This window comes from Cynocephalus volans, chromosome 10 (assembly GCF_027409185.1).
Source record: "Cynocephalus volans isolate mCynVol1 chromosome 10, mCynVol1.pri, whole genome shotgun sequence".
NCBI classification, from domain to species: domain Eukaryota; kingdom Metazoa; phylum Chordata; class Mammalia; order Dermoptera; family Cynocephalidae; genus Cynocephalus; species Cynocephalus volans.
In genome coordinates, this window is record NC_084469.1 from 2756346 (window position 1) to 2781855 (window position 25510).

Sequence of the window (25510 nt, forward strand, 5' to 3'; positions counted from 1 at the left end):
CGGTGCAGGAGGCTGTGTGTGGGAAGGAGGGAATCCCTCCTCTATTAGGAAACTCCTCACTGTGCGTGTGGGCAGCTCTGTGTTCCTCTCCCGGCTCATTCATCCATCCATCCATATACTAGGATGAGGACTCTGTTAGGCACATGGATTCAGCACGTCTCTGACATCCTCCTGTGAGATGCTCAAGGAGCGCAGGCATCGCTTTCTATTTTTGTCTTTGGTTGGCAAGTGCTAAATGCCTCACAGGAAAGTTACTTGCCTTCCCCGGGCTCAGATTCCTCATCATGAGAACATTAAAACTGCCCAATAAATGTGTTGTTGAATGAATGTGTGCTTTTGGGGCTGCAGGGCAGGGGATTTTCCTGGTGGGGGGGTGGCGTGGGCATTCAGAGTCCCAGAGTGGGGGTCAGGCTTGAGCTTGGGGTTGTGAAGGAGACAGTCCAGCTGCCTGCTCCCTGCAGCTGTTCCCAGGAGCCTGTTATCACCTTGGGGCATTGTATGGCCACAGCAGGGTGGGGCAGCTTTGTCTCAGGAGCCAGGGTGGGTGCAGCTCAGAGAACCCTCATCCAGAAAGTGTGCCTTTGTCCGAGGAGACAAAAGGGAATTTAGAGTGTAGGTGATCCCCCCAGGGGGCGGGTTCTGAGAAGCTGTAATTTCCAGTGGGCTGTAGGAATCTGGCCAAGGTACTTCGGCAGGGGGGTGTTGATTTACGATCACAAGGAAGAGGCTCACAACATGCTTCCAGAGGGGGCACTCCGAGTGAGTGATATCTGGGTGGAGGGCTACTATAATTCCTGGGGGGTGTCAAACTCCGGGTGATCTTGGGGTGAGGGCCAGATGGTGAATTCCGGGGACAGGGGGTGTCTAAATATGTGTACGATGCAGTAAAGATCCAGAATCGGCGAAGACTGAGCATAGGGGGCTGTGTGGTCGGAGCCGAGTGGGCAGGGGTGGGGCGGCTGCGCGGAGGGCAGGGGCCTCTGGTTCTGGGAGGGGAGGGTTGGGGGCTGAGCCACCAGCAGTCCACCGTGGGGAGGAGTGCACATATTTGCACTCAGGAGGCTGCAAATTCCGCAGGGCTCAGATACCCGCCCCAGGCACCATCCCTCCCCCTCCCGCCCTCCCCGCCCCGGGCATAAAAGGAGGCAGGTGAGGGCCTCGCCACTCCTCTGCCGACTGCAGCTCCTCTGACCAGTGTCGCCCGCGTCCTCCGAGTCGCCATGACTTCCTACAGCTATCGCCACTCCTCGGCCAAATCGTCCTTCGGGGGCCTGGGCGGCGGCTCGGCGCGCTTTGGCGCGGGGGGCGTCTTCCGCGCGCCCAGCATCCACGGGGGCTCGGGGGGCCTCGGTGTGTCCGTGTCCTCCGCCCGCTTCGTGTCCTCGTCCGCGGGCTACGGCGGCGGCTACGGAGGTGGCTATGGCGGCGGCTCTATCAGCCTGGCGGGGTCCGACGGGCTCCTGACGGCCAATGAGAAGGTCACCATGCAGAACCTCAACGACCGCCTGGCCTCCTACCTGGACAAGGTGCGCGCCCTGGAGAAGGCCAACGGCGAGTTGGAGGGGAAGATCCGCGACTGGTACCAGAAGCAGGGGCCCGGACCTTCCGGGGACTACAGCCACTACTTCAAGACCATCCAGGACCTGCGGGACAAGGTGGGCGGCGCCCGGCCGCGGCAAGAGCACCTGCCGCGACCGGGCGGGCGGCGGCCGGGGCGAGGCTGGAGGCGGCGGCGGCGGCGGCGGCGGGGGCGGGCCCGTTAGATCGTGGGAGGGTCCGCAGGGAGTTTGGCACCCCCCAGGAATTACAGTAGCCGCCCACCCGGAGAGACGCGGGCAAGACCCTGGGGGCGGGAAGCGGGAGGGCAACTGGGCGGGGCTGGTAAGTGGGTGGGGCCTGTAGAGGCGGCGGGGCGGGGCTGGAGGGCGGGGCTGGAGGGCGGGGCGGGAAAAGGGGTCCCAAGAGTGGGAGGGAGGCCTGTGGGCTGCCCACAGGTCCAGGACAGGAGCCGGGCCGCTGCAGGGAGATGCAAGAGTTTGGCCTGGGAGGATATGGTGCATCGCGGGCCAGACCTGCCCCTTACGACCCGCCCCCTGCGATCCCAGTGTGGGGCCTGGTTTCCATCACGCTCAGGCTTTGGCCTCCTCTCCCTCCTCTCCCGCCCTGGGGGCTACCCAGGGCCACCCAGGACTTAGGAGGAGCTCTAGGAAGAATGGGAGAGGCCAGCCGTGGGCCCTAGGCCGGTAACGGAGGCCCTGGATTTTGCTTGCGTACAGGGGCAGCTCCCTGTGGGCCGAGAGTCCTGGGCTGGAGACCCCGGGGGACTGAGCCACAAGCTCTTACAGGGGGTCCTGCAGGGTGAGACTTGGTTTCCACTCACAGGGAAAAGCTCAGTTCTGAAGAAATGTATCAGAAACCAGTGGGACATTTAACAGCTTGTTGGGTCTCTCAACACATGGCTCCCTAAAACATTTCCCAATGCCCACCATATGCCTGGCATGGTGCTGGGGCCATAGACCTTGACCCACAGACAAAGAGGGAGAGCTAGAGTTGTCAACAACCACCTAGATTAGTGTTTTCACACTTAAATTGTGACTTACAATAAGGAATACATGTTACTATGCACACATTCCCCCGACCTTTCTCCATGCTTTCCTGCATCTGGTTTATAGACCCCCTTCAGGCCATTTAGAGTTTCACTGACACAAGCCTCAGAGATTTCCTCCTCCCTCCCCAGGCTTGCCTTCCTGTCCTCCTCCACTCACATCCACCCCCATCCCAGCCTCCCCCACTGTGTTTCCTCCTGCTCTAGCTTCTGGGCATGGACTGCTTCCAAGGCCTCCCAGAGAGCAGGCCAGTGGGCAGCAGATGGGTGGCTGGGGCTTTACTCTAGGGAGAAGGGGCATACTCATTTGACCCCCTCTCCTCTGGGAAGAAAGTGGGTGGGCAATGCCGGTACGCTGAACCTGTGCCAACCTCCTGCCTTCTACCTTCCAGATTCTTGCTGCCACCATTGAGAAGTCCAAGGTTGTCCTGCAGATTGACAATGCCCGTCTGGCTGCAGATGACTTCCGAACCAAGTGAGTGTCTTTGCCCTGGAGCTGTAGAAGCCAGGGTGGGTGGGTGGGGGGAGGGGGTGATATCCCAGGCCTTTGTGGGGCTCAATGCAGTGGGAGGACCGGACTCTGCCTTCACCTACCCCAGCTGGCTTGAAATAATCCATCCATGGACTTCTGAACTCTGGGTAAATGAGGAAGTCTTCAGAGGTGCAGAGGAAACTCTGGCCTGACCGCCACTATTTCCTCTGAAAGGTTTGAGACGGAGCAGGCCCTGCGTCTGAGTGTGGAGGCCGACATCAACGGGCTGCGCAGGGTGCTGGACGAGCTGACCTTGGCCAGGACTGACCTGGAGATGCAGATTGAAGGCCTGAAGGAGGAGCTGGCCTACCTGAAGAAGAACCATGAGGAGGTGGGTTTCAAGCTGGGCCTTCCGTCCATCACACTCCAGTTTCCTAGGCCTGAGGACACTCTTTTGTCCTGTATCTTCTGACCCTGGCCGTGTTTGTTGCACCCTCAGCATGGCCCTGGGCGTGGATCATGGTTCCTATTGTTCCAGTAGGGGACAGTGGCAACCCAGTCTACTCTCCAATGCTGGCTCCTAGGTCTACACCTGAAAACCAACCCCCTTTGGCCTGGGGGGTGGGAGAAGGAACTTGGCCCAGGCCCACCAGGCTCTGGGCTTTGACATGTCCATCTCTTCTATGTCTTTTTAGGAAGTCGGTGCCCTGAGGGGCCAGGTAGGTGGCCAGGTCAATGTGCAGGTGGATTCTACTCCAGGCATCGACCTAGCCAAGATCCTGAATGATATGAGAAGCCAATATGAAGCCATGGCTGAGCAAAACAGGAAGGATGCCGAAAACTGGTTCATCAGCCAGGTATGAAGGGGGAAGCAGGCACCCTTTGGGGAGGTGGCAAGGAGAGAGGGCTTGCTGCTCCCTACCCAAAGGTCTGCCTCAGTGCTTATTCCCTCCTCTTCTTCTCTTGTTGCAGACCGATGTCCTGAAAAAGGAGGTCGACAGCAACCAGGAGCAGCTCCGTGTAAGCCATTCTGAGGTCACTGACCTGCGACATACCCTCCAGAGTCTTGAGATTGAGCTGCAGTCGCAGCTCAGCATGGTATGTGTCCCCCACCCTGTGAGATGCACATTTGTGCCCTTGCAACCTTGGGCAGCCTGGCTGGTGGCTGTGCCCATGCCCTCTATGGGAACCAGGCTCTGCAGTCACCTCCCCTCTCCCTATCATCAGAAAGCCGTACTGGAAGGCACGCTGGCAGACACGGAGGCCCGCTTTAGCGCCAAGCTGCTGGAGATCCAGGCACTGATCACTGGTATTGAAGCTCAGCTGAGTGATGTGCGTGCTGACAGCGAGCGCCAGAATCAGGAGTACCAGCTGCTCATGGACGTCAAGTCGCGGCTGGAGCAGGAGATCGCCACCTACCGCAGCCTGCTTGAGGGCCAGGATGCCTACTACAACAACCTGCCCACCTCCAAGGTCCTTTGAATTGGCAGGCTCCTGGGCTCCTGCTCTCTGCAGAGGAATTCCCTTGGGTAGGGGAATAGGAGAGGAGGGACCCTTACTCCTGGCTCTTCCCCTTACCTGCCAATAAAACTTAATGGCCCAGGGGAAGAAGGATGTTTGGTTTGTTAATTCATCACATGGAGAGATGGGTTAGGCCTTGGCCCTGTTGAGGTTTTATTTTAACGCAAGTCCACCCTGTCCCAGGAAAGGGAAGGGAGTGCACTCACATACTTCAACTGTAATGGTAATTCCTCTTTGCAGTAGTCTTCATTTATCTAACCTGTTTCTTACAACAACCTGGTGACATAAGCCTTGCTTCCATTTTACAGAGAGGTAAACTAAGGCTGGGAGAGGTGAAATGGTTTATTGTACATGTAACTGCTCTAACACATGGTAAGGGTGGGATTTGAAATTGGTTCTTGCTTCCAGATTTAGCTTTCTTTCCACTGTAGTGCCCTGGATGTGTGTGTGTGTGTGTGTGAAATGTTTCTTGAGCACCTACTATGTGCCATTGAATCAAAACAACCCTAAAAGGTAGTTTGGACGAGCTGTGTCTTATAGAGCAGGAAACAGGCTCAGAGAGGCTGAGTAACTTGCTCAAGGCCACACAGCAACTACTGGCAGAGACAGGATTAGGATCTAAATTTCCTGATTCTTAGCCTATGGTGCCACTCCTGTCCAGGTGGTCTTGAGTGGATACTGCTTGTGCCAGTCTTGCTCCATATGAAGGCTCAGAACTGGAGTCCCCTGAGGAGGTTCCTCCTGATGCACTTCTCCACCTAATCGAAACCAGGGCTCTGGGGCTTTGAGGTCAGGCATTGTGTTTGGAGCAAGGCTGGAGAAGAGTGTACGTGTCCCTCTGTGTGTCTGTGTGAGTGTGTGCATGCACTAACACATTCATTCCGGGGCAGCCCTGCGTAAGCCCCTTACGCCCACCAGCCCATACCTGGGCCGAGAGCCTGGAATGGGACCCAGCTGTGACCCAGACCTCCCACACACCCCCAAACTGGCTTGCCTGGGGCCTACTCTGGGCCGGCAGAGGAGCAAAGTCCCAGCTTCCTGGTACAACTCTGCCCTTGGGGGCATATGGTCCTGCCCCAGTGGCTTACAGCTCAGCTGCCAAGAACTGAGGCCAATTCAAGGTAAACAAGAGGCCCACAAAGAAGTTAGACTCACAAAGGAGTAGGACTCATTTACCTTGACATTATTCCCTCCTCTGAGGGGGCCCATGGCTTTGTCTCTGAGAGCAGGCAGACCCTGTGTGTATGGGGGTCAAGCGAGGAACGCTAGTTAGTCCCATTCCTCACCCTGACAATGTCTTCTAAAGGGAAGCAGATTGAACCCTCTGTCATGCCCCATGCTAATCCTGAAGGAGGCGCTGTTTCCTCCATCTTCCTGTGGGTCTCAGAGGTTAGCTTGCTGGCTGGTCATGAACATGTGACCACAGAGCCCAGCCCTTACCTTTTCCTGCTGTAGCTCTGGGCCAGGAGCCCCTTCTGCTACCTCGGCAGCTGTTCTGCTCTGGCCTCCAGCACCCACAAGCCCCCTTCCCCCACCACTTTTCAGGAAGCCTTGGAGCTTTAGGAAGAGGCCTGGAGGCTGGGACTACCCAGAGATCCTTGTTCCTTCCCATGAAAGCCTTCCTTGTCACAACTGAAACCCTCCCTCTGCTCCAGGGTCCCCTGGAATGTGGCAGGGCAGATCTGGATCTACATGGGTGGGGCAGGTGACTGGGTCTCAGGCCTGGGTGTCAGGAATGAAGGCTTCCTTTGTGCGCATGGGGTGGGGTTGGGGGGTGAGCTGTGGTGGAGACACTTTTCTGAGAAGACCTGGGGTAGGACAGAGAGGGGGCTGGGGGTTGGGGGCTGGGGGCGGGACTTGCCATCACTGCTGGTCATCCTGGTCACTTCAGTTTGTGAAGCATTTCCTGCCAATCACCTTGCTCTGTCTCTATGAGGCAGGTTTGGCTGGAATTGTATCATTTTCTAGATTGATAGACTGAGGCTCAGAGAGAGGAGATACCGTGACCAAAAGCCGCACACCTAGTAAATGGAAAAGGAGGTCTCAGGTCGTGCACTCTGTCCCTGGCAACTTGCTGGGGAAGGGCCCATGTGCCATCAAACACTCACTATGGCTCTGTGGCTGGGGTGGGCATTAATGACCCAATTTAAAACCAGGAACCGGGTTTAGAGAGGTTGAGTCACCCAGAGGTGGAATCCAGCCCAGGCTCTTTCTAGTAGGCTGCATCCTGCCATCCCAAGGAGGGAAGACCTGGCTCCAGGGACGGCCTGTCTGGCCACAGCGGGAAAAGACCAGAAACTGGTGCAGCATCATGGGAGGGCTGTCTGGGGCAGGGCCCAGGGCTGCAGCCTGGGCTGGGGCAGCAGAGCTCGGTCCTCGGGAAGCCATCCCTCCTGGTGCTAATGAGGAGGTCCCAGGACCCCGCCCAGACCTTGAGCTCACAGTAGCTATTTGGTCTGAAACCAGGGATTTGCCACTGGGGTAGTGAGGGGCAGCTTCCACCCCTGGCCTGGGCTTGAGAGCACGGGGAAGGCCCCCTTGAGGGGCTGCTGGAGGAGAGTCAAGGTGCAGGAGGGGAGCTGGCAGGGGTCCAGCCCTCCCTCACCCCAGGGATGCCGATGAATAATTGTTCCTGTGTTAGTTGCTGGGGCCGCAATGTCTGTAGAGGCTTTAATGAGCTCTGGCTGATCTGAGTTTGATTATTTTTCTTTCGGAGGAAAAGACAGTATCTTCCCACCCATGAGACAATACTACACTGTCTGGGTCTAGCACTTGGAGGCCTGGCTCACTGCAAAGCTGGGTTAGGAGGAGCCTACCCACACCCACTCAGGCCCACATTCCCTTCCTCTCATCCCAGCACAGATTGCAGGCATTTGTGATGTGTGGTAGGACCCTCTTTTCCTGTCCCCTGTTTGAGTCCTGGCAATGTGCCTTACTAGCTGTGCCACTTGGAACATGTTGCTTTACCTCTCGGAGTCCCAATTTCATTCCTTCTGAAACTTGGGTGGGATTCATCCTCTGTGTCATGAGGATTAGAGGAGGTGATGGATGCAAAAGTGCTTTGTAAATCATGAAGTGTGCGGTGGAAGTAAAGGATGATGCTAGTCCAGCAAAAGTAAGAACAGCCTGCATTGCCCAGTAGGAGCTGGCTGCGGAAGAGTGATGCTGCTAAGCCCAAGAATATGCTAAGGCTCACAGGGCATATTCTGATGCCTAAGGACAAGCCTTCCCACTGAAGGTACCCAGGAGTCCCAGGTGCTGGACATGCAGCTCACCAGCTGACCCCTCCGAAGTTGGGGAGCCAGGGGGAGGCAGAGTGGGGGTTTTGGGCCTCAAGACTTCCCTGGAAGTGAAAACTGAGAGTGTCCCTTGCCACAAGGAAATTGAGACTTAACAAGTAACATGTCCAAGGTTTCACAAGTGTAATCGATAGGGCCGAGATTCGAACCTGGTCCCGAGGAATTCCAGAGCCCTGTCTACTTTCCCGTGCTGCAGCCCTGAGCTGGGAAGCCTCCTCCTGATTCCCCAGCTCAGTCTTGCTCACCTCTCCACCCTTGGGCTCTCTGCAAGCACCTGAGGCAGGTCCAGAGGTGTCAGATATCCCTGGAGCATGGGCCCATGAGCTGGTTGGCAGAGGAAAGTGCCCTCCTGAGTGTCCGACTCCCCTTCCTGGCCTCAGACCCTTCTGTGTGAAGTGATATCTTGGTCTCCAAGATCGCTGGTGTTTTCCTGCCCGCTGGCCAGGCCTTCCTGCCTCCTCCCTCCCCACATGTAGCACATTTTCTGGGCCGGCCCCTCCCCAGCCCCACAGTACTTGACAGGACAAACCAAATGGGGTTAATCCCCTGCTCAGCAGCGACATGCCTCTCCCTGGAGAAGGCAGGGGCTTCCTGGAACTTGCCCCTGCCTTATCTGCAGAGGTTTGCCCCAACGTGTTCCAGGAGCAAGCGAAGGTTCAGTGACATGCAGTTGGCAGGTGGCGGTACTATCAATCAGCCCCTTGTCAGCCCTGAGCCTGCTGGGCTTTTTTGTGAGAGTACCAAGGCCATGGGGCTGGGGGTTGGGGACAGCAGGAGAAGAAGGAGGGAGGCTCTAAGTGGGGAAGGGAGTCCATTTATAGCACCAGGGAAGGGACAGACGCGGACCTCTCTGGTCACTTCAGTTGGAACTTGACTCAAGACCCCCTTTCCTGTCCTCAGCCTGCCCCCATGAGCCCTGCATTCGATCCCCAGAGGTCTCTACTCTCCCCCAGCCCCCCAGGCTCATGCACAGGCTCTTTGAGAGGGAGAACACAGAGCAGTAGTGGGAAGTGGACTCCCAAACTGAGAGCAGAGAGCTGTCAGCCTTGGAGTGAGGCTGCTGGGCTGGGGGCAGCGGAAAAGTCCAGCCAAGGGCACAGTTGGCCTGAGCTGCTCTAACAGTCCAGGCAGGGGCCTTGGTAACTGTGCTGTGATGTGGCTTTGCTCCCTACTGCTCTCTCTTTTCTCTTGGAGTGGAGAGATGAACCTGTAATCCAAGTGTTAAAACCATGGCCCGAGGCAAATCACCATTAATTCTGAATCATCTCTTTTGTTGCATCAAAAAAAAAAAAAAAAAAAAAGAGAGAAAGAAAAACTCCACATGAGCCACGCTGAGGTGTGCAGGCAGCTGTGTTTGTCAGGAAGGCAGAAGGAGTTGGCTTCACTTTGGGGGAGGAGACACGTCCCACAACACCCTCTGAGGGGTATATAAGGAGCTCCAGGCTGGGGGGTGACAGGCACTGCACTCTGGTTTCAGCCCAGATTGGCACCTCCTGCCAGCATCTTTCTGCTCACTGAGAACTCACTGGCACCAGCTGCCTGGCCATGACTACCACATTTCTGCAAACTTCTTCCTCCACCTTTGGGGGTGGCTCTACCCGAGGGAGCTCCCTCCGGGCTGGGGGAGGTGGCTTTGGTGGGGGGAGTCTCTACGGGGGAGGTGGGAGCCGCAGTATCTTGGCTTCTTCTGCTAGGTTTGTCTCTTCAGGGTCAGGAGGGGGCTATGGAGGTGGCATCAGCTGCGGCTTTGGTGGAGGGGCTGGTAGTGGTTTTGGTGGAGGCTTTGGAAGTGGCATTGGTAGGGGTTTTGGTGGTAGCTTTGGTGGGGGTTTTGGTGGTAGCTTTGGTGGGGGTTTGGGTGGTGGTTTTGGTGACTTTGGTGGTGGCGATGGCAGTCTCCTAACTGGCAATGAGAAGATCACCATGCAGAACCTCAATGACCGCCTGGCCTCCTACCTGGACAAGGTGCGCGCCCTGGAGGAGGCCAACGCAGACCTGGAGGTGAAGATCCGCGACTGGTACCAGAGGCAGAGCCCAGCCAGCCCGGAACGTGACTACAACCACTACTTCAAGACCATGGAAGAGATCCAGGATAAGGTGAGCCCTCGGATGTCAAAAAAAGAACAGCAGGTGGCTGGTGCCTTGCATGTGCCTCTAACATCAGTGTTACTACTGAGGAAATCCTTTCCTGTCCAGGCAGTGACTATCTGGTGTGTAACCTTGGCAAACTTAGAATGCATCTGCTTTTGAGGTGCAGATGGCACGCATCTGCTCAACTTGGCAGTGTCGGGGGAGGGAGGGGTCTTGGGAATCTGGTTAGGACCAATGGGGGCACAGGTAGGAGCAATTATAGAGAGCAACCCACCCTCCCCACCCTATGCACCCTGAAGGGTTCTGCATGAAACGTTCCTTTGGCAAGAATGAGACCTAAATGCCTGGACCTTGTGTCTTATGTTTAAGGATGCCTTTAGTGCCAAAAGCACTGTCGGGACTTAGGAGACCTGGGAACTCATTACAGGCTCTGTGACCCACTCACTCATGCTTTCACTCCTGGGGACTGGGTTCCTCATCTATAAAACGCCTTCTTTAGCTGCCCTGCAAGTTCCCAGTGGCTGGAATGTTCTGTAGGTTCACAGCTGTGTCCAAGGTGTGCAGGAGGCAGTGACCATGAGCTGTCCACAGGGAAGGGGTTGGTGGAGCATCCTTGAGAGGACTATTGTCAGAGCTGACCCAGCCCACTCCACTACACTCCTGGCCAGCCAATTCCCACAGGGGATTTCAGGCAATATTGCCTCCTTAGTCTTTCATGTCCTGGAAACAGGGAGGGCAACCCCTCAGATGTCCCAGGGAGGCTGGCACAGGAGCAGACCAAGTAATGGGCATGCTAGGTGAGGCTGGATTCGGACTACCCAGGGGACACGCAGGCTTCTGTTGGTGGTGTCAGAGGGGAGATTGTCTGTGAGGGTCCGACTGTGGTGCAGGTGGGAGAGCAGCAGGGGAGAAGAGGAGTCCTCTAGGCACCAACTCCCTGTCTCCTGCAGATCCTGGCTGCCACCATCGACAACTCCCGGGTCGTCCTGGAGATCGACAATGCCAGGCTGGCTGCGGATGACTTCAGGCTCAAGTGCGCTCCCATCTCCCTCTCCCTGCTGCGTTGCCCCCTTTGCTCGGCCTTCCTCTCCCTCTGACTCAGACAGCCCAGACCCCTTAACCTTCCTTACTTTGGCTCCCTTTCTCTTCCAGGTATGAGAATGAGCTGGCCCTGCGCCAGAGTGTGGAGGCTGACATCAACGGGCTGCGCAGGGTGCTGGACGAGCTGACCCTGGCCCGGACAGACCTGGAGATGCAGATCGAGAGCCTGAAGGAGGAGCTGGCCTACCTGAAGAAGAACCACGAGGAGGCGAGAGCTGGGCAGGGGTTGGGGGTAGTGCGAGGCAGAGTGGGGCTGCTGGTGCTTCCTCATAGTAGGCCGAGGGTTCAGTGGTTCAGAAATGCACCCCCTCCCCAAAACAGGGTGCTCATAAAGAGGAAAGGGCACGGTCCTCTGGCAACCCAGACTCACAGCCAGGCCAGGTCGCCGGTGTGACCTGCTGTCTTCCTGATTTGCTTTGTGAACTCTCACAAGGGCTCTACTCTCTTCGTGTCCTCCCTTAGTCCATGGATCACACCTCTTCATGTGCAATGGGGAGCAGAGGTCAGATGGTGGTGTGCAAAGGTCACATCGTGGGTTAGGGACTAAGCCAGGATTAGTACGCGGGACCCCAGGCCCTCAGTTCTCTCTTCTGTTCTGTCTCTGAATGGGCTTCCCGCACTCTGCAGGAGATGAAGGAGTTTGGCAGCCAGCTGGCTGGCCAGGTCAACGTGGAGATGGATGCAGCACCGGGTGTGGACCTGACCCGTGTGCTGGCAGAGATGAGGGACCAGTACGAGGCCATGGCGGAGAAGAACCGCCGGGATGCAGAGGAATGGTTCTTCAGCAAGGTGGGCCTGACCTCCCTGCCTCGCCCCAGCTCCCGGCATCTCTGAGGAGCCCATGGGGCTCACGTCTCTTCTCTGCCACTTACAGACTGAGGAGCTAAACAAGGAGGTGGCATCCAACACAGAAATGATCCAGACCAGCAAGACAGAGATCACAGAGCTGAGACGCACGCTGCAGGGGCTGGAGATCGAGCTGCAGTCCCAGCTCAGCATGGTATGGCCCCCGCATCCCACCCCAGCCTCTGGATGACACAGGCTCCCACCCTGCAGGGCTAGTTAAGCCTTGGAGTTCTCAAGCCCCTGGATGTAGTTCCCTGCACTCCTCTCAATCCCCTACTCCCATGCCCTCGGTGGCTTCCTTGCTAACCTGATGTGTTTATGGATCTGTTGCCTACCAGAAAGCTGGGCTGGAGAACTCACTGGCAGAGACAGAGTGCCGCTATGCCACACAGCTGCAGCAGATCCAGGGGCTCATCAGCAGCCTGGAGACCCAGCTGAGTGAGCTCCGATGCGAGATGGAGGCTCAGAACCAGGAGTACAAGATGCTGCTGGACATCAAGACGCGGCTGGAGCAGGAGATCGCCACCTACCGCAGCCTGCTTGAGGGCCAGGATGCCAAGTAGGGACTCAGCACAGGGGAGGAAGGGGAGGGATTGGTTGTGGCTGGGGTGGAGGGTCATCTTATGGGGGTGGCAGGGTGTCCCTAAGCAGCTGCATGGTACAGTGAAAAGAGAACTGAGCAAGAAGTAAGGGTCTGGATTCTGTACTCTGGTCTTTGCTGTTAACCTTGGGCAGGTCACGTTACCTCTCTGGGCCTATTTCTTCTGTAAATGATAGAGGTTGGTCTCTGGTCTCTAGTATTTAATGCTTGTTCCCCTCTCTGCATGAAGCAGATGGGGTGTTATTGTAGATCAGAATCTATTTCCTCTGGTGTGGCAGGCCTGGCTGGGCTTCCAGGATGTCCCAGCTCCTAGAGGAGCTGGGCATGGGGGTGGTGGGGTGGGGGCTGGAGAGGACTGCTTAGCTGTCCACGTGAGTCTTCCTTAGGGAGCCCTGAGCTTCTGCCCTTTGCTTACTTCTGCTTCCCCTTCTCTTTCAGGATGGCTGGCACTGGCACCAGAGAAGGTAGGAAGGCTCAGCTCTTTTAGTGTAGGGTGGGGAGAGGAGCTGTTGAAGCCACATTTCCCTTGGAATGGGTAGGAAGGAGAAATAGACCAAACATCACGGTAGGACACTTCCAATCCAGCCAACCCTCTTCCTCAGTGGAACTCTCTAGCAGCCCCAGGGGGGGTTGGGGTTGAAGATGCCCACAACTGCTCCCTGTTCATGTGCAGCTTAAAGACCCTGAGGTCGTTGCTCGCTGCCGGGTGTACCTGCTACCCACGGATACTGCCCATCTCTTCCATAAGTAAATCAACACCGGACTTGACTTCCTAGCAGCTCTTAAAAGATGGCCAATAGCCATTCTCAGGGGTGCTATCCAGTTTTCCCAGAGCCCACCCACAGTCCTGACCCCCTTGGGAGAGAGAGAAGGGCGGTTCCCTCACTCTAAAGCTTTCTCTTTCTATAGCTTCTTTAGGAGGTGGTGGACGCAGTGGCGGTGGCAGCAGCAGCAGCAGCAGCAGCAATTTTCGCATCAATATAGAGGAGTCAGTGGATGGAAAGGTGGTTTCTTCCCGCAAGAGAGAAATCTAAGTGCCCACTGCAGGAGAAACATCCCTGGCCACCCCTCATGCTCCCCAGGCTGAGTGTAGGATTGACCAGAGGGGCTGGAAAAACAAACACCAGTCCCTGCTCCAGAGAATGACTGGCTGAAGAGGGTCCCTCTGTTTCTTACCTGGGGGTTTTGCATGCTCTCTCCCCCAAGCTCTCCTCAACTCCTTTAGAGCAAGGAGGTGCAAGAAGCAGTGGTATTGTGCAACAATCTCATTTATATGGTGTCTGTTCACGCAATAAAGAATTGCTTTCCTTTTGCAAGTATCTTTGGTAGTATGTCAGTTTTTCTCATTGGGGTCCAGGTTGGCCTCTGACCTCTGAGGAAGCCCAGGGTCCACATGCTCATCTCTCCCCCCACTTTGGCCTCTTCCCTGTGTGGTCATAATTTGTTCTTTGGGTTACCTAGGGCACTGCTGCGTGGGGCGTACCCAGTGCTGCTTGGGTGACTTGCTCTTCTTGCTTAGCCCCTGGGATGACAGGGGAAGTGTGGGTGGGGAGGTCTCCTCAGAGCAGTTTGGTGCACCTAGCACAGGACTTGACACATCTAACGACAACTTACCAAGTGATTGATCGTATTGATGGCACTGGTTCACCATGGCATGGCTGGCACTGTGCTAGGAATATTCACCCACGTGTCTCATTTAGTATTTACAACTGTAAGTTGTTAGGACTTATTATTCCCATCTTAGAGATGGGGGACACTGAACTCAGAGAGATGGAAGACTTGCCCAGTGGGCTCATGGATGGATAGTGAGCAGCGGGGCTGGGACTGAGCTCCACATCTGTAGGACTCCAAGACCAGAGTGTGCTCTGGGACCCCAGGCCCTGGCTTGCTTCTGGCCCTCAACACAGATGCTGCTTGGGAAAATCAGGGAAGGCTTTCTGGAGCTGGTGTCTTCCCCTCTGGGCACTTTAAGTGACTTTTGGGAGCAGGTGTTGGCTTCAAGGAGGGGGGACAGCTTTGCAGAGGGTAGAGATGGGAACTGGTTTGGCCACTCTGGAGGTTAGGTATGCCTGGCTAGAAAGTAGGGGAAGCAGCACATGTGGTGAGGACCGGAAGAAAGCTCCCATCTCTACCCTGCTGCAAAGCTGGCTCCCACTTCTTAAAGCTGACACCTCCTCCCAAAAGGGACTTAAACTGCCCAGAGGGAAAGACACCACCTCCAGGAAGCCCTTCCTGATTTTTCCAAGCATAAGTCTAAAGCAACACTAACCCTTACTGTCATCTTTGATCCAAATCCCGCTCCTGCTTCCCTGTCCTCAGTGTCTCCATCCTGGGCCCGTTACAGCAGTGGCATCCATGCTGCTCTGGTGAAAGGCTGGTTTCTCTGAGCTCCAGAATGTATGGCCCTGAACAGAGGGAAGGAAACAGGAAGAAGAGAACTCTGGGTGCCGCAGCTGGGCAGGCCCTGGGGTGAGGATTGGGGATGAGGAAGGAGAACCGGTTTCTTAGTTCTGCTGGGAGGAGCAGGTTGGAGGTGGCTCTGTTCTTCAGAGAATCTGATCTTTTGCAGGAAGAGCCAAGCCCTCTGAGCGGCTCTCCATGAGCCTTGCTGGGCAAAGCTGCTTCCTCACAAACCCTGGTTGCGGGGGGGCTGGTACCTGTTCTTTCTAGGAGTGATTTCATCAAGAATGTGTCTACTGAGAACACACTGAGCATAGACTTCCTTGGGGCTGGAGGAAGGAAAGGGAATTTATTGAGTGAATACAGTATGCCAGGCCCTGCTGGCATTCTGTGATGGCATCTCATTGACTCCCCCAACGGCTCTGTGAAGTCGGTGTCAGCCTTTAGTGTCAGTTTCAGAATAGGAAACTGAGGCCTGAGGAAGTTAAGTAACTAACTTGAATGAGGTCACAAGCCAGGACAGGTCTCTTTGATCCTAGATCCTTGCTTTTCCCTTGAGGTCATGAGGTGACAGAAGCTGCAACACCTTTCTTTCCTTCTTCCTTCCTTCCTTCCTTCCTTCCTTCCTTCCTTCCTTCCTTCCTTCCTTCCTTCCTTCCTTCCTTCCTTCCTTCCTTCCTTCCTTCCTTCCTTCCTTTCTTTCTTTCTTTCTGTATAGGAACACGTTTATTTCAACTGATAAACTCCAAGGTTTTGATGAAGCACAATCACAATATACAACAATCTAGAAATTAGATCCTGGGCTGGCCAGTTAGCTCAACTGGGACAGTGCAGTGCTAACACCAAGGTCAAATAAATAAATAAAAATAGACATTATATCCTTTGCAACTATTTAAACTCGACAAAAAACCAGATCTCATCAACTTAAAAACATGCAAAGGGATACACTCGCAATACCTTTCCTAAGAGGGTGTACCAACCTGAAACCCATTTCTTAACTTCCGTGGGCAGCCTGTTTAGATTGTCCTTGCATCTAGTGTTAGTCTCTCATGCTGTGGTTTAAGCTCATGCTGAAGTCCAGAACATCAGCTGCTATGTCCCCCACATCCTGGGAACAGCTGGCCTCCTTCCCATGCACCCTTCAGCCCCTGGTGGTTGAAGCTAGTGGCCTGGCTGCTGCTTCTGCTTTGCTGTCGAGAGGTCTCAGGCCTTCTAAGCAGTTGACAAAAAGTTTTCTAAGCCTTTAGGTTGCAAAAATAACCTCTGCAAAACATGCAGAGAGGCAAGGGGGACCTTCTCTTGGGGCCAGACCCTGAGTTAAGAGCAGTAGGGGAAGCCGCTTCTATCTCCCTGAAGTGCCCATTTCTGCTCTCCTGTCCCTGGAGAGGCAGTCGGAGAAGTCTTGGGCATGCACCAAGTCCTGTCCCCAGCCTGAACCTGGAGTGAGATGCCCGCACCCAGGGATGTTCATGCCCCGCTGAGCCCTTATATAGTCTCTGGGCAGAGACAGTGCACCTTCTGCCTGCCCTGGGCTGAGGTCAGGCTTGGTTTCTAGCCAATCCAGGAAACAGGAAGCAGGTGATGCCCCCTCCCTTCTCTGCACAGAGAGAGGGTGGCTTGGTACTAGAGATTAGGGCCTTAGGCTTGTCCTTGGCTCAGGCTGGGCTTCCCAGACAGGCGTGGGATGTGCCTGCCACTCTTTCCCTGAGGACTGTGGGTGGTCCCTGCCCCCCTCTGGGTTTCAGTTTCCCCTTCTCTGGATTGAAGGGTCTGGCTGAATGAGACGACAGCTAAGATCTTTATGAGATGATTTGTTTCCTGAGACCTCAGAGGGGACCCTGTGCTATAAGATCTGTGACAGCAGAGACTGTGCTCTCAGTATTCACTACTGAATCCTCAGAGTCCTCAGCATGGGTTCTAAATATATATTTGTGGAATTGATGCATGAACTTGCTTCTCCTTTGCTTTTTCCTGCCTTAGACACGGTTCCGGACATTCTTTAGTATCTTGGGTGTGTGCCTGCCTTGTGGTCGCCTGTCTCTCCATGGGCCGCTGGCAGCACAGGGGGGATTAAGGAGCTGACAGCTCTTCTCCTGAGATTTGGAGCTGGGGTGACCTCACGGATACCACTCCTGTCTGCGATCCCTTCTTCCTTGAGGACAGCAGACAAAGTATCCCTGAAACAGCTTCTCAGGCATTCATCAAGGGCTTCTCTGTGCCAGGAATGGTATTTGGAGTTGTATTAGACAGAGATCCCGTTCTCAGGGAACCTAAGATGGAATGGGAGAAATTAAACAGGAATGCCATCAACTGTCATTTGTCTGGTTGCCGTGGGTGCCATGCCAGCTGCAGGGACCAGAGAGGGGAGAGAGGCAAAGCAACGTGTCAGTGCAGGGTGGAGGCTCGGAAGACTTCTTGGACAGTCATGTAACCAAGGTGAGCTTGAATTTCCTCATTTGTAAAAGGATGTAATAGCAACGTTCCACCTACCAAGTGCCTCCCGTGTCCCAGGTATTTGAGAAAGCTCAAACACTAACTCATCTAATGCCTGTTTTTCAGTGGTGCCATCAAGGCATTGAAAGCTTGAGTAACCTTCCCAAGGTCACACAGCTAGTCAGCTGCAGATGGAGGATTGAAACTCAGGTCCACCTCGTCCAAAGCCTTTGCTGTCCTTGCTGGGTTTTTGGGAAGCCCCGGTGGTGTAAAAGAGATTTTAGAGAGCTGAGTGCTGTAGAAATGCAAGGGCCTGAGGCATCGAGGATAGTTCAGAAAGACTTCTCAGTGGTGCTGTGCCAAGCAGGGATCTCTGAGCAGGGGGAGCTGCCCAGAGGGCCTGGGGTGACCACCTGGGGAGAGTCTGCCTTTCAGGAGACGCCCCTCCCCTGTGGGAAAGCCTTGAGACGCTTTGAGAGGTGGGTCATCCCTCCTGAGCTCTGGGCCCCTTGGAGTCCAGGGAGAGAGGGAGGGAGGGATGAGCGTGATCTAAGCAAGGAACAAGAGATTAGGAGCTGGGGAGGAGGGTGTAAGCCTCAGCTCTGCAGCTAAATAATCTGGTAGCATGGACAAGTCTTTGAGAACCAGAGACTCGAAAAGGCAACTTGCTGAAGGAAACTTAGAAGTCATTTCAGTGTAAGGCCCATGATGAACTGGTAGCAGAGCTGAAAATCTCGTTCACTCCCCTGGAAGCTCTCCGAACCCTGCAGTTCAGAGATTTGTATGCGAGCTTCATCACATAGGCATGGCCAATGATTAACTCGGTCACTGCACCTCTTCCCTTCTTGGAGGATGCGGGGTTGCAGGTCTTGCTGGTGATCAGCCTCCATCCAGGAGCCCACCAAGAACAAAAGGCATCCCTTTCACCAAGAAATTCCAAGGAATTAGGAACTCTGTGTCAGAAACTGGAGTCAAAGACCAAATATTGGAACAAAGGATGCTTCTAGCTTCTCCATCGCTCAGGACATTTCAAGGGTTTTAGGAACTGTTCCAGGAACCTGTGATGAAGACCAGGATATATATTTTTTATTATAAATCACAATATCACACATTTGAGTCTCAACAAAGCTGCCAAGACACTACCAGGGTAGAGAGGGCCCGAGATCAGATGTAAATCTTGACTTCACAGTGTCCTTGAACCTAGCCACCTCTTCTATACAATGGGGTTAGTAAAAACTCTCTACCATTGTCGTGAGGCTCCTTAACAATAAGTACAGCACAGCCTTATGTGCAGGAGTGCTCATGAATGCAGGTTTCCCTCTCCTTCCCCTGATACGTTAACTGGGGAAAGGACAGAATTTGGTGTTATTTTGCCAAAAGCAAAGCAGAAAGCTCAAGATAAGCTGGCAGTGCCTCAGCCCCACACTCTGTCCTGCCTCCATTAGGACCGGGGTGGGGAGAGGGGATACTGGTTCCCTGGGAAGGGTCTCTAGTCAGCTGCCTCCAGGAGGGTCTGGCTGGCATGTGTTTCCCAAACCTGTGGGCCCTGGCATAACTGTGTCAAGGCACCACAAGCCCCTGGGGAGGGGCCATGCCCTGACCCTGAGAGGGGAGGCATGTCATGGGCCACCCGTGTTTTTACTACGGGGCTTTAGAGGATCTGCGGCATTGTTACTCTAAGAGGCAGGCGTTGGCCCCAACCTGCTCATCAGCCCTGGGAGGATTGGGGCATTGTCACCCCAGGCCTGGCAGGTTCCATTAATCACCTTCTTGTCAGTTTTGATCCTGAGCTCTTGCTTTGGGCTGAATCATGCCTTTTTAGAGAGAGAGAGAGAGAGAGAGAGAGAGAGAGAGAGAGAGAGAGAGAGAGAGAGAGCGAGCTGAGCTGTCAGCTTGGGGCAGGAGGGCTGGGCAGGGTTAGGGTCAGCTGGAATCCCAACCTCACCAAGGTCTTTGAGCACCTGCAGCACACCCTGGCTCTCTCCCTGGGGGTGACACCCTCTGGATGAAACACAGGCCCGCTTCCTTACCCAGGAAACAAAGGACAAGAAAGCCCTGACTCAGATCCCTCTTCTAGTCTTGCTGAATCAGTGAAGGGGGATGCAGGACAACCTCAAGCCTGTGTCACCCCATTCCAGCCCCCGACCTGGTACCATCCAGACCCTCATGGCTGCTGTGGGCCAGAAAGCTGCTCCTGAGAGGCCATGCATGGCAACCCTGGCCCCTTGGTGAGTGGCGGCTGGGAGCCCAAGGCTAGGGCCCTCCATTCTCCTGGAGAGTTCTCCTTCTAACCTGGGCTCTGAGAGGTTACCTCAAGGCCTTTTCTTCCTGCCTGAATGGTGTGGCCTCCCCCGGCAGGGTCATTCCACAGTCTCCAAGTTTCCCAGCTATATCCCAGGTCCTCAGCAGAGACCCTGGCCTCAGGTCCTGGGAGACATCCTGTTATGTGCTCTGCTATGTGTCTTAGCCAGACACTCACAAGCTGAGACAGACATGATGTGACTGGGGCACTAGAAAGGGCCCTGCTCAGGTATTACAAGACTTTTCTGTACTTGGCTGTGCCTCTAAGGCAGTTAGTATAATGGAGTGTTTACATTTATGGGTCACACTGATCCAGGGCTTTTCAACCTTTACACTATAGACCTTTTGGCCTGATAATTCTTTGTTGTGAGGCTGTCCTGTGCATTGTAGGATGGTTAGCAGCAACCCTAGTCTCTACCCTCTACGTACCAGTAGCATACCCTAGTTATGACAATCAAAATCTCTAGATATTATCAAATGTCCCCTGAGGAGCACAGTAGCTCCGGACTTAGAACCTCTGACTTGATCTATGGTGACAGAAGTTGGGAGAATGGTTACATCAGGGTGTGGGAAATTGACCTGGAAAAGGCACAAGGAGCTTTGTGGAGTGCTGGGAATGTGCTGGGTGGTGGTTACATGGGTACGAATGCATCAAGCTGACACTTATGATTTATGTTTTTACTGTATGAAAAATATACCTAAAAAATGAGTCTTAGTGTCAGACAGAACCAGATTTGGGTTTCAGTCCTGACTCTACTCTTAAGGCTCTTTTTCCTTGTGTGCAAAATGGGAATAATAGTAGGATCCACCTCACTGGGCTGCTGCAAAGATTATTATTATTTTTTTAATTAAAAATTTAAAAAATTGTAACGTGGTTGATTGTACATATCTGTGGGGTACAGACCTGAATGTCATGCTGCAAAGATTAAATGAGACACTGAGTGCAAAGTGCTTAGCCCAGTGCCTGCATCTGTAAGGGCTCTGAGACTGTTAGCTATTAAAGTATGCAGGATCACTTTCTCTTTCTGTGCCTCAGTTTCCCCAGTTGTGTTCAATGGTCCCTAAGGTCCCATAAGGTCCCTGTCACTGTGACTTCCTCTGATGGTCTTGGAGCTATTTTCTTTTTAGCCAAAACACTTTCAAGGCAGTTGATTTTATAAGACCAAGCAAAGTTTGTCATCAGAGCTGTTGGGAGCACTGGAGTAGATGAAGTGCTTACTGCATCCAGAACAGCCCAGTCAGAAGGTTTAGAGACAGAAAGAAGGGAGGCCAAGGGCCGTAGTGACCTTGAAAAGCACAGGGCCACTCTGCAGCCACCCCTTCCCTGGTGGAGGCTCCCTGGCAGACCTTTGCAGCTCAGTCCCCATTCTGATGCTGGGTGGGGCAGAGAGCCTCTGAAGTGAGCTCCTTACATGGAGAGGTGAAGTAGAATTCAGTTGTCAAAGGGCCGTCTCAAGCAGAACACCGTTCCCGCTGAATCATCCCTTTTGTTAAGGATTAAAAAAAAGCCACCCCCAAAAGGCACAACCCACCCTGGAAAGCAGAGGTAACTGAGCTTGTGGGAAACAGAAGAGCAGTTGGCACCAAGTCAGAGGGTGGGGAAGGGAGGAGAGAAGATGTCCAGCCCCCACGGACGGTGTATAAAAGGCATCCACTCTGGGGAAGAGCCACGGTCCTCGGCCCAGGCCAAGCCAATCTTCTATTTGCATTTGCTCTCACTCTTGCTCTCAGCATGAGCTGTCGCTTCCAGAGCTCCTCTGCCAGCTATGGAGGTGGTTTCGGGGGTGGCTCTTGCCAGCTGGGAGGAGGCCGCAGTATCTCCACCTGTTCAAGCCGGTTTGTCTCTGGGGGATCAGCTGGGGGATACGGGGGTGGCATGAGCTGTGGCTTTGGTGGAGGTGCAGGTAGTAGCTTTGGGGGTGGCTTTGCAGGTGGCTTTGGAGGTGGCTTTGGTGGCAGTTTTGGTGGTGGTTTTGGTGACTTTGGTGGTGGCGATGGTGGCCTCCTCTCCGGCAACGAGAAGATCACTATGCAGAACCTCAACGACCGCCTGGCCTCCTACCTGGAAAAGGTACGTGCCCTGGAGGAGGCCAACGCAGACCTGGAGGTGAAGATCCGCGACTGGCACCTGAAGCAGAGCCCAGCCAGCCCGGAACGTGACTACAGCCACTACTTCAAGACCATCGAAGAGTACCGGGACAAGGTGAGCCCTTCAATGCTGAGGCCGATCCCTCAGCGCGGGGCAGAGCCTCGAAGGCCAGGAAACACTGTATTGAAGGGGACCAGGTGTAGAAGCAATTCACACCCTTCTTGCAGGGGGAAAATTCTCATCTTTCACTACCAAGAGTCTCTACACCTTCTGGGCTTCCTCATGCCACAACTCCCCAAATGCATTTTGTCCCATTATTTATTTTTATTATTGTTATCACTCACATCAACATTTTTTTTTTTTTTTTTACTGCTTTTCAAACAGTTATGTTACTAGTGACTCCACCTCTATAATTCTAACCCACTGAACTATTTGAAAACATGACAGTTTTAAAACCCCTAAGAATGACTAAACTCAACAGAGAAAGGGAGACATGTTCATTCATTGTTCTGGGATTAGTTGTTTATTTTGTAGGGGATCCATTTAAACGGTTATTCTCAATTGGTGACGACCAAGTCGGGGAGAGGAAGGTAGAGGCTTAGGCAGTACTGAGGCTGGAGGCCCTCCACTGAGACCTGTCCGTCATGCTGTGACACCAGCTTGTTGGAACAGAAATCCACCAGTCTGGGCTGAGTCCCAGCTATATGCGGTGGGTTTTTAGTGCTTTGGAATATAAAAGTTTGGAAAGAAATTCAAGTGGCTGGGAATATTTGTTGGATTTCCTCTACACTCAGCTTCAGTGAAGTTATTATGAAATACGTGGAGACAGGCTGACCCCCTTCTGACTTAGTAAGAAAGTTCTCGAGACAGTGGCCGAGACAGGTTGCTAATCTGAGGCTGTCGAGACATGACTAACCAAAGATGTCTTCAGTGGGGTTATTGCCTGGAAATGCACATCCTGGATCTTCCCCATGGTGACTGGACAGAACGCTAAAGTGATAGAACAAACCGGAGGGACCGGCCCCACCCCTTACTTTATAGAAGAGGGACCGAAGCCAGAGAGAAGTGCCTTGTCCCGGCTAACAGTCCCATGAGAATCAGGTCCTGCCCATGTTTCCTCAGCCCTCCTCCTTACCTTCTTCTGCATTTTGCAGATCCTGGCTGCCACCATTGACAACAACCGGGTCATCTTGGAGATTGACAACGCCAGGCTGGCTGCGGATGACTTCAGGCTCAAGTGCGTTTTTTCCCCTCATTCTCCTTTCCCAGCAGCCTCTTACTTTAGTCAAATGCTCATCTGATCAATGAAATCAGAGCAACACAGGAGTGAAGGTCTTGGGGAAGTAGCAGAGTCCGGTGCAGGGGTAGGGAGAGTGTCTAGCATCATTTATGTCATGCTTTTTCAAAAAAAAAATTTTTTTTTTGATATTTCAGATATGAGAATGAGCTGGCTCTGCGCCAGAGTGTGGAGGCCGACATCAACGGCCTGCGCAGGGTGCTGGATGAGCTGACCCTGGCCAAGACTGACCTGGAGATGCAGATCGAGAGCCTGAACGAGGAGCTGGCCTACATGAAGAAGAACCACGAGGAGGTGAGAGGGGATTACAGGTCTGCATGGGCCGAATCACCTTCAGTGAGCGAGGGGAGCCCTCTGCTGCAGCTGGACTCAGCGCTCCCCTGTGGGACCTGGACGTGCTTTCTAGAACACTCTGCTGGCATTCAGAGCCCAGGAGAGGGAGGATGAGGAGCTTCATACAGCTTCCTTTCCCATCCCCTCAGGAGATGAAGGAGTTCAGCAACCAGGTGGTGGGCCAGGTCAACGTGGAGATGGACGCCACCCCCGGCATTGACCTGACCCGCGTTCTGGCGGAGATGAGGGAGCAGTATGAGGCCATAGCAGAGAAGAACCGCCGGGATGTTGAGGAATGGTTCCACAACAAGGTACCCAGCCCGCTTACCCCATGTAGCCAGGTGGGGCTGTGCGGACGCAGCTTCTTGGTTGGGGTCTTCCAGCTGAGCTTCTCCATCACCTTCTTCCTGCTTGAATTTCAGAGTGCAGAGCTGAACAAGGAGGTGTCTTCCAACGCAGAAATGATCCAGACCAGCAAGACGGAGATCACAGAGCTCAGGCGCACACTCCAGGGCCTGGAGATTGAACTGCAGTCCCAGCTGAGCATGGTATACCCGCTGCCCCTGTCCAGTGGCCACCACCTCTAGATCTCCCTCTGGCCTGGCTCCTCCTATAACTTCTTCTCTGCTGTCCCACCAGAAAGCCGGGCTGGAGAGCACGGTGGCGGAGACAGAGTGCCGCTACGCCCTGCAGCTGCAGCAGATCCAGGGGCTCATCAGCAGCATTGAGGCCCAGCTGAGTGAGCTCCGCAGTGAGACGGAGTGCCAGAACCAGGAGTACAAGACGCTGCTGGACATCAAGACGCGGCTGGAGCAGGAGATCTCCACCTACCGCAGCCTGCTTGAGGGCCAGGATGCCAAGTAGGTCCTTTCCAGCCTCTCTCTTGGGAAAATGGCTGCAGGACCTGCAGATGTCAGAGAAAGCAGGTCCTTAAAGATTGGACCCCTTATGTCAGAGGCCCCCTCCCCTGTCTGAGCTTAAATAGTCTGCAAGAAGATCCAGGGCCAGAGCTCCCCTCGTCTCTTGATTCAGACTCTGGGGGCATTTCCTCAGCAGTCTGCAGGCTCAATACCTTTAAACTTTCTAATTCAGGCCCCTGAATTGGACTGGGGGCAACATCTAATATTGGAAAAAATATCAGCATGGATTCACGTCAGTCAAACACGCTATCAATATGATGATTTAACTGCCTTCAGACCATTTGCAGAGACTAAGTCATCTTTGTGGGCTCAGGGCAGGGGTGGCGGCCGGGGGGCTGTGTGAAGCAGAGGAAGGATAAAGCTTTTGGCCAATGCCTTGAATCCTGGGGTCAATTTTATCTCCTCTCGAGGCCTCACAGACAGACAGACAGACAAGGATAGGCAGATGGACAAACAGGCCTGGTGCTACCTGCTGCTGCTGCCCCTTGAGCTGGAGGCACAGCTAGGTAAAAGAGTCCAATCAGGAGCTCCAGATAGTGATGGCAGTCACCCCATCAGAGGGACAGGTAAGCACCTGTCCTCGGTTCCCCCTGCTCATGGTTGCCTCTCTCCTCTCTCCCAGGATGACTGGCTTCTCCTCTGGAAGAGGTAAGGCAGTAGCTCAAGGGGGAGGCAGAGTCAGGCTCCCGTCCACTGCCCAACGCGCTGGGATGGGGGTGGGAGGTAGGGGTTGCAGGGAGGCAGTGCTGGGCTCCCAAGTGTAGGGAAGGAGGCAGCTGGGGTGGAAGTGGTCATTTGCTCATCTGTTTTCCTTTCCAAATAGATGGCTGTGCCGCGTAAAGCCGGTGAGCTGTCTTGGAGAGAGCCACCTTTGGGGATTATAAAATAGAGTCCTCATCTGCACACTCCCTGACATATTGGAGTTTGTGAGCCCTCCTGGGGGGCCCTGACTTGGCCTGGGGTGGATCTTCCCCAGCCTGAGCATCTCTTGTCTCTTTTTGTTTCCCAGAAAACACCCTCCACGGCACCACTCCTAATGCTTCTGGTCGCCGCACCTCGGAGGCCCGGAGGCCTTAAATCTTCCCGGCATCCCCTCCCTCTGTCTTCACCCAGAGGAAGAGCGAGCTCGAGCTCCTGTTGCCTGCAGGAGAGAGAGAGGAACTGCAGGATGTGAGGCTCAGCCCCCTGCTCCCAGGACCTC

The 25510-nt window shown here is 54.3% G+C and overlaps 3 protein-coding genes across 3 annotated transcripts; all 3 read left to right on the top strand.

Annotated features, from left to right (window-relative positions):
- Positions 1–1220: 1220 nt before the first annotated feature.
- On the top strand, positions 1221–4619 carry KRT19 (keratin 19). Its single transcript, XM_063113268.1, has 6 exons — positions 1221–1655; positions 2998–3080; positions 3312–3468; positions 3773–3934; positions 4050–4175; positions 4305–4619. The coding sequence occupies exons 1-6, from the start codon at positions 1221–1223 to the stop codon at positions 4557–4559; spliced, it is 1218 nt and encodes a 405-aa protein (XP_062969338.1). The 3' UTR covers positions 4560–4619.
- Positions 4620–9365: 4746 nt separating this feature from the next.
- Positions 9366–13855, top strand: LOC134389693 (keratin, type I cytoskeletal 15). The gene is made up of 8 exons (XM_063113267.1): positions 9366–9994; positions 10939–11021; positions 11141–11297; positions 11717–11878; positions 11964–12089; positions 12274–12494; positions 12975–13000; positions 13446–13855. Exons 1-8 carry the CDS (start codon positions 9443–9445, stop codon positions 13568–13570), a joined length of 1452 nt encoding a protein of 483 aa, XP_062969337.1. The 5' UTR covers positions 9366–9442; the 3' UTR covers positions 13571–13855.
- Positions 13856–21402: 7547 nt separating this feature from the next.
- Positions 21403–24253, top strand: LOC134387204 (keratin, type I cytoskeletal 13). Its single transcript, XM_063109599.1, has 6 exons — positions 21403–21873; positions 22914–22996; positions 23194–23350; positions 23539–23700; positions 23812–23937; positions 24029–24253. The coding sequence occupies exons 1-6, from the start codon at positions 21403–21405 to the stop codon at positions 24251–24253; spliced, it is 1224 nt and encodes a 407-aa protein (XP_062965669.1).
- Positions 24254–25510: the final 1257 nt, after the last annotated feature.

Coding starts and splice junctions, on each gene's coding strand:
- KRT19 (XM_063113268.1), top strand. CDS start 1,221: ATGACTTCCTACAGCTATCGCCACTCCTCGGCCAAATCGTCCTTCGGG. Junction 3,469..3,772: donor TGAAGAAGAACCATGAGGAG/GTGGGTTTCAAG, acceptor ATGTCTTTTTAG/GAAGTCGGTGCCCTGAGGGG. Junction 3,935..4,049: donor AAAACTGGTTCATCAGCCAG/GTATGAAGGGGG, acceptor CTCTTGTTGCAG/ACCGATGTCCTGAAAAAGGA.
- LOC134389693 (XM_063113267.1), top strand. CDS start 9,443: ATGACTACCACATTTCTGCAAACTTCTTCCTCCACCTTTGGGGGTGGC. Junction 11,022..11,140: donor GCGGATGACTTCAGGCTCAA/GTGCGCTCCCAT, acceptor TTTCTCTTCCAG/GTATGAGAATGAGCTGGCCC. Junction 12,495..12,974: donor CTTGAGGGCCAGGATGCCAA/GTAGGGACTCAG, acceptor CTTCTCTTTCAG/GATGGCTGGCACTGGCACCA.
- LOC134387204 (XM_063109599.1), top strand. CDS start 21,403: ATGAGCTGTCGCTTCCAGAGCTCCTCTGCCAGCTATGGAGGTGGTTTC. Junction 21,874..22,913: donor TCGAAGAGTACCGGGACAAG/GTGAGCCCTTCA, acceptor TGCATTTTGCAG/ATCCTGGCTGCCACCATTGA. Junction 22,997..23,193: donor GCGGATGACTTCAGGCTCAA/GTGCGTTTTTTC, acceptor TTGATATTTCAG/ATATGAGAATGAGCTGGCTC.